A 10,590-nucleotide genomic window follows, 5' to 3' on the forward strand; every position below is an offset into this window, starting at 1 on the left:
AAGCAAAGGTAATCCAATGGAGAAAGGGTCATCTTTTCAACCAATGATGCTGGGACAACTGGACATCACATGTTAAAAAAAAATCAAAAAAGAATCTAGATACTGACCAAACCAAACCCATTGCCATCTAGGTGATCCCACTTCATAGAACTGTCCCTAAACCCAAAAAACCAAACACACCGCTGTTGAGTCGAACCTGACTCATAGCAACCCCTCCTTGGGTTTCTGAGGCAGTATCTCTATGGAAGTAGATTGCCCAACCTTCCTTCTGAGGAGTGGCTGCTGAGTTTGAACTGCCAGTCTTCTGGTTAGCAGTCAAATGCCTGGGGCACTATGCCACCAGAGCTCAGAAGCAGCCTGCCAAATCTTCCTCACATGGAGTGGCTGATGGGTTTGAGTAGCCAACCTTACAGGTAGCAGCCAAGCACTTAACCACTACTCCACCTGAAATTTACAATTTTCTAAAAGTCACCCAAGGACATCTAAGACTCATGCTGAGGTGGCTCAACGCACAGCAACCCAGGCAGGAAGTAACTGAACCATCTGGGAGGGTACAGAATAATTGGCTCCTTCGTCTGAATCTTTAGTACTGAGAACAGTGCTCTCAATAAAGTTTAGTTCAATGAATAAAACAAACTTTAATTAAGCCATTTTAATATAGTTACAGCACAAATGAACTTATTTCTCAATGCATGGAACTAATTCAATAGGCTTTTTAATGGTTTTATGATGTTACTGATATTTTTTTCTCTTCTCAGAAAATTGGAGAGGGGGTGGTAAAGCCTCATCCTACTTGCTCTCCAATATGCTTATGGATCATATTATGTTGTTGTTGTTGTTTTGTGCCATCAAGTCGGACCCGACTCATAGCGACCCCTCCTTGGGTTTCTGAGGCAGTATCACTATGGAAGTAGATTGCCCCATCTTCCTTCTGAGGAGTGGCTGGAGGGTTTGAACCGCCAGCCTTCTGGTTAGCAGTCAAGTGCCTTATTATGTAGCAAATCAAATACCTTTTAAGGTTACTATCAGGCACTTGGGAGCTCTGGTAGCATAGTGGCTAAGACACTTGACTGCTAACCAGAAGGCTGGCGGTTCAAACCCACCAGCCACTCCTCGGAAGGAAGGTTGGGCAATCCTACTTCCGTAGTGATACTGCCTCGGAAACCCAAGGAGGGGTCGCTATGAGTCAGGGCTGACTCGACGGCACATAACAACAACAACAACATCAGGCACTTGACTGCTAACCAGAAGGCTGGTGGTTCAAACCCTCCAGCCACTCTTCGCAAGGAAGGTGGGGCAACCTACTTACATAGTGATACTGCCTCGGAAACCCAAGGAGGGGTTGCTATGAATCATGTCTGACTCGATGGCACATAACAGCAACAACATCAGCTCTTAGGGATAGTGAATCTCTCTGGTCAATCAGTCCTCAAAGTCACTGATTTGTTTTAGTCATCCCTGCTGCTTCTTCCTTATAAGAGGATTCCTTCTTTAGGGAAAGGGGTAGACCCCAAAAGTATAGATTATAATGCAAAGGGAAACCACTAACCTCTTTCCAGCAATGGTTCATGATCTGGTAGATATTTGAGGAGGCCAGACGTGGCTTGTACAATCGAAATCCAGTGCTGATGTCTTCCACCACCTCAGAGTTGCTTCGATTTTCATATGGGATTTTGCCTTCACTGAATACTTCCCACATCAGGACACCTGTGAGAGATGGTGAGTCTGGTACAGCTGAGGATAAAATCCACAGGCAGCAAACAAACCAACCTCTAGGAACCACAGACTCCTTTGTAGTAGGTTTAGGCTCCTACTTCCAGGAAGTACAATATGAAGTCCATCTGAGGCTGATGAAGCCTGTCCTGTTCCTAAAGATCTGAGATTTCCCAACCCTCCTAGTAGTTAAGAGCTTTACAGCTCAGCCCTTTGTTACACCTAATTCAAATGCGTATGATTAAAAATTGCAGGGTATCTAACCAAAATCCACAAGTGAGTGGCTTTAACAAATGGAAATTTATTCTGTCACAGTTTAGGAAGCTAGGAACCTAAATTCAGGGCACTGGCTCTAGGGGAAGGCTTTCTGTCTCCATGGGCTCTGGGAGAAGAGCCTTATCATCAATCTTTCCCTGGATTTTAGGAGTTTCTTAGTGCAGGGACCTCAGGTGCAAAGGACATGCTCAGCTCCCAGCTCTTCTTTCTTGGTGCTATGAGGTCCCTCTTTCTCTGCTCATTTCTTTCTCCTTTTATCTCTTGTAGGAAAAAAGTGATGCAGGCCATACCCCAGGGAAACTCCCTTTACATTGGATCAGGGCTGTGACTCGATTAAAGGAAATTGCATCTCACCCTAATTCCCTTACAAATTGATGGGCTGATCACATCATGGGGGATAATTACATCGTTACAGGACTGCCAAACCACTAAGAATCATCGCCCAGCCAAGTTGATACATATGTGGAGGGGACACAATGCAATCTATGACCCAGGAAAAAATAAACTCAAATGCCTAAGATGATATAAATGAATGAAGTAGATAGGTATTAAGGGAGCTCTGGTGGCATAGTGCCTAAGGTATTTGACTGCTAACCAGAAGGCTGGCGGTTCAAACCTACCAACCACTCCTCAGAAGGAAGGTTGGGCAATCTATTTCTATAGTGATACTGCCTCGGAAACCCAAGGAGGGGTCGCTATGAGTTGGATCGGACTCGATGGCAGTGGGTTTGGTTTTTTGGTTTAGATAGGTATTATTGAACTGGTGAGGGATGAGTGAGGAGTGTGGAAAGCTGGAGAGGGAAATTCCATTTCAAGGAGACAGCTGTGATTCAGCATCAGCCAATTTATGGCACACAGAACAAAGGTAAAGGGTTGCCAGTCTTCTGATTTTTTAACAGAAGTCCGATGTTGAGTTTTAAAATATGAACTCAATATTTTGGCCAGTAAGTTGACTTATAAAAATACTCTGTAGACCAAGCAAAACATGTTTTCAGGTTTTCCATTTTTGACCTCTGGTTTAATCCTCTTCTACCCTTTGGGTAATCTACTTCTGTAGAGATACTGCCTTGGAAACCCAAGGAGGGGTTGCTATGAGTTGGATCTGACTCCATGATAGTGAGTTTGGTATTTGGTTTTGTTACCCTTAGTAGAGCTCTGGTGGTGTAATGCCCAAAGCATTTAACTGCTAACCAGAAGGCTGGCAGTTCAAACCCACCAGCCACTCCTAATATATCCTAATATATCCATAGGATGTCACAATGGGAAGAGAGCTTGCAGATTATCTAACCCAAACTGTGATCTCTGAAACACCTGCATAAAAAAAATCCCCTCAGAAATTTGTTAAAATAGAAGATTCCTAGGCCCCAGCCCAGACTCACTGAATCAGAATTTATAGGGAGCCTTTAGAAGTACAATGCGAGTTTTGGAAATTCAGAACTTGACTATGAATAAAGCTGTTTAGCTTCTAAAGATGAGCCCTGGGTGGTGCAAAAGGCTAATAACCCGAGGTTGATAGTTCAAATCCAGAATTGCCTTGGAAGAAAGACCTGGTGGTCCACTTCTGAATGGTCACAGCCATTGAAAACTCTATGGAGAACAATTCTACTGTCTGACACACATGGGGTCACCATGAGTCAGAATCAACACAATGGTACCTGGCTTGGTTTGATTTTGGAGCATCCTAAAAGATGCCAGGATTTCTAGTGAAATTTTAATGGGGTTCTGTGGCTTAAAAAAAAAAAAAGGATTGAGAACAATTGCTTTAATACAAACCTTCTAACACATTAATGAAATACTGAGTAAACTCAAAGAGGTTACTTGACTTGGTTAAAATAACACAGCTAATTAGGGGAAAAATCTTAAAATGCCTGGTTTAAAGTCCAATGGCCTTGAGACAAAGGTGAAACTCTAAGCTTATCCAGGTTTCTGTTCCTCACATTTTCTTTCCTGAACCCATTCTACTCTGCATCCATCAGCCACCCTCATCTCTGGACTTTTTTCCAAATGACACAACCTAGGCAGGGACAAGCTTCAGCCCAACCCCCTAATTGTAAAATGTAGCAGAAAATTCCCAAGCTGACACTCTGTGGCAAAACAAAGCTCATTCAGATACAGGTGAGTGTGTCAAAGTGGCCTTTCCCGTAAATATCTCTTTATAGGCCCTCAGCTGGATACAGTATGACTGCCCTCATCACTCATAAAGAGAGGGCTTCACAACCTCTCTGACCTTCCTAGTTATAAGCACTAGAGAAAGAAGAGACTTCTAAGAATGCTGTTGCTATTAGTGCAGTTTTATTTCTTCCCAAGTTCATCTTGTAACTTCAACCTGGCTAACATAATTATAGCTTGGCCTGGTGAGTAGGGAGACTGTTTTCAGGAACTGATGAGAAGGAATTGTAATGAACAAACCACTATTGTTGTTAGGTGCCATCAAGTTGGTTTCAACTCATAGCTACCCTATGTACAAAACACAACCTGGTCCTGCACCATCCTCACAATCATTGCCATTCTTGAGCACATTGTCATAGCCACTGTGTCAATCCATCTCATTCAAGTCTTCTCCTTTTTTGCTGACTCTCTATTTTACCAAGCATAATACCCTTCTCCAGGGACTAGTCCCTTCTGATAATGTGACCAAAATATCAGAGACAAAATTTGGCCATTCACATTTCTAAGGAGTGTTCCAGCTGTACCTCCTCCAAGACAGATTTATTCATTCTTCTAGCAGTCCATGGTATACTCAATATTTTTTGCCAATACCACAAGTCAAAAGCATCAATTATTCTATGGTCTTCCTCATTCATTGTCCAGCTCTCACATGCATATGAGGCTATTGAAAATACCATGGCTTGGGTTAGGCACACCTTAATCTTCAAAGTGACATCTTTGCTCTTCAGCACTTTAAAGAGGTCATTTGCAGCAGATTTGTTCAATGAAATATGTTGTTTGATTTCTTGACTGCTGCTTCTTTAGGCATCAATTGAGGATCCAAGTAAAATGAAATCCTCAACTTCATTCTTTTCTCCATTTACCATGATGTTTCTTGTTGGTCCAGTGGTGAGGAGTTTTGTTTTCTTTATGTGGAAATGTAATCCATACCTAAGGCAGTAATCTTTGATCTTCATCAATAAGTGCTTCAGGTCTTCTTCACTTTCTGCAAGCAAGGTTGTATCACATGCATAGTGCAGGTTGTTAATAAGTCTTCCTCCAATCCTGATGCTGCGTTCTTCCTCACATAGACCAGTTTCTTGCATTATTTGCTCAGCATACAGATTGAATAAGGATGGTGAATAAACCACTAGGTTGTTTGGAAATAGATATTCTAAAATGTGGAGAAGACTTTGAAACTAACTAAGTAAGAGACTTAATTGTTGTTATTGTTCTTTTGTGCCATCCAGTCTGACCCAACTCATAGAGACCCCTCCTTGGGTTTCCGAGGTAGTATCACTAAGGAAGTAGATTGCCCAACCTTCCGTCCAAGGAGTGGCTGGTGGGTTTGAACCACCAGCCTTCCGGTTAGTAGTCAAATGCCTTAGGCACTATGCTACCAGAGCTCCTAGAGACTTAATTAGTCACCTTCTTCTTGGTTTTCACTCCTAGTCCATCTACTAAGCAAATTTCCCCTTTATATTGAATGGCAAATTCAAATGTTAATCAGTTCCTTCTTGTAATCCAAATTAAAGAGATTGATGTATTTTGTGTATACTTCAGTTCAAACAATATTTTTATGTGTACTTTAGGACACACAAACTATGGCTTAGAATGACATGATAAATCCAGTGAGAACATTTAGTATTTCTTGCCACACCAAAATCAATCATGCATTCTTTCATTCATTTATGCCCATTTGTACTTAGTAGAAATTCTAATTCCTTACTTTGGCCTCTCAACTTCATTGCCTTCCACTTTTCCAGTATACCGTATTCTTTGGATACACCAAACTTTTCTATTTGATGTTATTTCACATTGTTCCCTGCTCTTTGATTGGTCATAGTTCTCTTTCATTATTCAGGTCTCAATTTAAGAGTCTTTTCTGAGGAGCAACTGGAATATGTATTCAATTACCTTTATGAACAACTAACTACATCCTTTGCTAGGAGACCAAACTGGATAGTGTTTGACTGTTTTTTTCATTAAGTGCCATTGAGTCACCTTCAACTCATAGCAACCCTATGTACAACAGAATGAAATACTGCCTGGTCCTGCGCCAGCTTCATAATCCTTGCTATACCTGAGCTCATCGTTGCAGCCACTGTGTCAATCCATCTCATAGAGGGCCTTCCTCTTTTTTGTTTTCCCTCCACTTTATCAAGCATGATATCCTTCTCCAGGGAATGGTCCCTTCTGAAAATATGACCAAAGTAGGTGAGACAAAGTCTGTCCATTCTCGCTTCCAGGGAGCATTCCAGCTGCACTTCTTCCAGGACAGATTTGTTAGCTCTTTTGACAGCCCATGGTACTTTCAGTACTCACTTTTCATGAACACCACAACTTAAAAGCATCAACTCTTCTTCAATCTTCCTTATTCATTGTCCAGCTTTCGTGTTTGACTACCATTACCAAACAATTTGATCAGATGTTCTATAGAAGAATCCTGATCAAAAAAGGGGTAAATCTGGAATGTTGTTGTTGTTGTTATGTGCCGTCGAGTCAGACCTGACTCATTGCGACCCCCCTTGGGTTTCTGAGGCAGTATCACTATGAAATTAGATTGTCCAACCTTCCTTCCGAGGAGTGGCTGGTGGGTTTAAACCCCCAGCCTTCTGGTTAGCAGTCAAGTGCCTTAGGCACTACGCTACCATTCTCATAGAATCCAGACTTTCTGGAGCAGTTGAGGCTGGATGGCCCCATTCCTGAACCAAAACTACTGCCTTGAGGAAATTCGTAAACCTTAAGCCAAAACTATCTCCTGAAGTCATCTTAAAATCAAACAATACCTTAGCTTAATTAGAAAAGAATGTCTACCTTAAGCATGTGTTCTTTTAAAGAATTATATACATCACATCAAATTGAAAACAGCAACTCAGAAGGTTAGATGAGAAGGTTAGAAGGCAGTGAGTTTGTGCTGCAGATGGTAAAACAATTTGGAAGAGGATATCCTAAAATGTGGTACAACTTGAAGAATGTAACCAATGTCACTGAATTGTATGTACATGCAGAAATTATTGAATCGGTGTACATTTTGCTGTGTATATCTTCATTAAAAAAAAAAAAGATATTATGGTCCTTGCCCCAGAATGTGTAAAAAAAAAAAAAAACACCTTCTCCAGAAGGCCTTCCTAGACTATGATCTTCCTCATTTTAGTCATTCTACCCTATTACTCTGCTTCATTTTATTCATTTATTTATCACTAGTTGGAATTAACTTAATGGCAACCTTTTTTTTTTTTTTTTTAAGCTAATTTTACCTTAACTCGTGTCTGAAAAAGGCATGGCAGAGGTGTATCTGACATCCTCTAACTTCTGGAGTGGGGAGAGAGAATCACCATGAGCATTAATAGCCCAAGGCTGATTCCTGATGAGAAGGTCAGACATGCCCCCACCCTCCAATCTTTTTACCAATTCTGACACCAGCTCCATGGCACTCTCTACTTCTCTGCTATATTCAATAATACATTGCAAAGGCCACACAGAGTTCATGAACAGTACTCATCAATATGGAGTTTATTAGGGAAGTAACAGGTTACATACAATTCAGGATCAGAAACAACTCAGGACACAGTTTTTCAATCTGGATAGTGCCTTCTCATCAGTGCCCACAGATATGCCTACCTCTTGCCCTTAGCTTCTTGACCTCTTGGATCCGGGGCTCCTAAGCCTCTACCCTGCTTGGGCAAGCATTACAAAGCTCTTTTAGCTCTGCTAGTAAATTATCAGAGATACCCCACCCTGTCAGTAAGCCTCCTGCCTGAAGGCATTCAACTTTCTTGCTCTGTGGATGAGCAAGTCTAGCACCAGGGATAAGTGCCTAGAAGTACCCTACTCCGCTTGTAAGCCTCTTGCCTGAAGTCACTCAGCTTTCTGGCTCCATGGACCAGGAAGTGCATCACACTGTCTCATGCTGGTTTCTTGGTTCTGCTCTTTGCTGCCATTGTTTCTATGTCACTGCTTCTCGCCATTTCTTGTCATCTCAGGTACAATAGCTCTCTCTGTCTCCTTGATCAAGGACGATCAGCACAGGAATCTTAGGTTCAAAGGACACACTCCACTCCTGGCTCTTCATTCTTGATAGTAGTAAGATTCCCTCCTTTCTACATCTGGGATGGTTCCTTTTAAGCCCAGCAGGATTGCAAACCTAACCAATCCCCACATTAGGGTTCTATATACATGGTTCTACCCCCTCAAGGGTGTCATGAACCTTATCTACATTACCAGAACTATCCAATCTCCTTGATGAACCACAATTACCTCATAATTTGCATAGTCCCATCAGTCATCTGGTGGGAGTAAAAAAAAAAAAAACCTTGGCTAGAAGAGCCTTGCCAAGCAATTCACTATATACAACATGTACCTGCTAATTTCTTCATATAGCTGTTATCAGTGTCCCCCACCCCAAATTTAGCTCCAAGAGGAATTTTTTTCTGTCCTATGCATCACTTTATCCTCATTGCCTAGATAATCCCCTAACATGTAGTAAAACCAGTTGTTGTGAAGTCAATTCCAATACATGGCAAGCCCATCTGTGTCAGAATAGAACTGTGCTCCATAAGGTTTTCAATGACTGATGTTTTGGTTGAAGATCACCAGATCTTTCTTCTGAGGTGTCCTACATGAACTTGAACCTTCAGCCTTTTGTTTAGCAGCTGAGAGAGTTAACTGTTTGCACCACCCAGGGACTAGTAGATACTCAATAAATTGTTGTTGAAGGAATGAATAAAATACTTATTGAGGGTTAAGTGTGGGATATAATGTAGGACAAACATGGTCCCTGTCTTCAAGGAGCTCATATTTTAATCTCCTAAATCTCCTTAGCTCTTGACCTCACAGCAGATCCCATCAGAATCCTAAATGTTCACTTTCATTTCCACTCTCATTTCAATCATGTCCAAGAGTGAATACAATAATGAGAGCCGCTTCATACATTTTAGAGCTGTTTTACACAGAGACTCTTAGTGGGACACCCTCACAATCAAGCATTCAAGGCAAGAAGAGTTGCCTATATTTGACAAGGAAAACCGTGAGCCCTCAGTCCCAGATCACAGGGGGGTGGGGCCAGGATGACTTACCAAATGACCACACATCTGACTTGCTGCTGTAGCGGCTGAAGGAGAAAACTTCTGGGGATGCCCACTTCACTGGGAATTTGGTGCCTGTGGAACTGGTGTACTGATCATCGAGGACAAACCTGGGGAGAGAGTAGAAGAAGAAAGTCAGAACATTCAGGGGCCTTAATCCCATTCCTGAGACCTTGCTGGCACCACATTCCCTTATTACCTTGTCATCCCAAAGTCAGACACCTTGATGACTTGGTTTTCTCCCACCAGACAGTTTCGGGCAGCCTAGAGAGGAGACAGGTAAATAAAAGGAAAAGGAAAAGTGTTGGTGGATAATCAGCAATTAAGGAGTCCCCTGTAATCACAGTCCTTTACTTTTCTATGTGCTGTTGTACAAGGGCCTCAAGGAGTTTTACAAACATTAATTAAGCTTCTCAAGTGCCTCCTGGAAGTTAGCTGGAAAGTTGAATATGTAAGATCCTTTGTCAGGATGAGTAAGTTCAGTCTTTTATCTTTATCCCTGGTGTCCTCATTAGAAGAGAACTCCATAGTATTGTCTAACCACTGATGTACTCTAGTGCAAGTAGATGAAATACGAAATGTTAATATTAACGATGCTATGAAAAAGGTGTTTCACACGTGACTAAAATAAGGGAGGTTCTTAATTTGCTTAAAAAAAAAAATGCAACCGTTGTTGTGGAGTTGGATCCAACTCATAGCGACCCCTCCTTGGGTTTCCAAGGCAGTATCACTATAGAAGTAGATTACCCAACCTTCCTTCTGGGGAGTGGCTGGTGGGTTTGAACCGCCAGCCTTCTGGTTAGCAGTCAAATGCCTTAGATACTACGTCACCAGAGCTCCCAAGTCTCTCCCTCAATAGAGAGACTACCTGGCCTCTTGTTAGTATCACAGAATGTTGCATTGGACAAGCCCTTGGAGACAATAGACTCCAGTGATTCTCAAATTTTAGGGTGCTTATAAATCAGTTAAGGAGCTCTGGTGATGTAGTGCCTCAGGCATTTGCTAACCAGAAGGTTGGCGGTCCAAATCTACCAGCTACTCCAGGAAAGGAAGACTGGACAATCTACTTCTGTAAAGATTTACCACCTTAGAAACCCAAAAGGGTTGCTATGAGTCGGAATCAACTCGATGGCAGTGAGTTTGGTTTTGGTTTATCAATCAGTTGGGAGACCATGTCAAAATGAATATTCTTGGAGGCGGGGCAAGATAGCGGACTAGGCAGAAGGATTGCACAGACCCTCTTCAACAAAGAAAAGGGAAACCAATAAATACAGACACAGAAGATAATCTTGGACCCCTGAGCCTTGAAGGAAAGGATGCAGATTTGGACTAAACCCCAACTAGCAGAAGAATTTGCGTGAAAATA

General features: G+C 42.0%; 1 protein-coding gene across 1 annotated transcript in view; it reads right to left on the bottom strand.

Moving 5' to 3' along the window:
- Nucleotides 1–10,590, bottom strand: part of ITK (IL2 inducible T cell kinase) — an 89,035-nt gene that overhangs the window by 2,443 nt on the left and 76,002 nt on the right. The window contains exons 14-16 of the mRNA XM_007946406.2: nucleotides 9,424–9,488; nucleotides 9,216–9,334; nucleotides 1,550–1,707 (exon numbers count right to left, since the gene is read on the bottom strand). Coding sequence (XP_007944597.1) covers nucleotides 1,550–1,707; nucleotides 9,216–9,334; nucleotides 9,424–9,488 — 342 coding nt within the window. The remainder of the gene's footprint in view (nucleotides 1–1,549; nucleotides 1,708–9,215; nucleotides 9,335–9,423; nucleotides 9,489–10,590) is intronic.

Source organism: Orycteropus afer, unplaced genomic scaffold (genome assembly GCF_000298275.1).
Source record: "Orycteropus afer afer isolate SDZICR_OR568_19922 unplaced genomic scaffold, OryAfe1.0 scaffold00160, whole genome shotgun sequence".
NCBI classification, from domain to species: Eukaryota; Metazoa; Chordata; class Mammalia; order Tubulidentata; family Orycteropodidae; genus Orycteropus; species Orycteropus afer.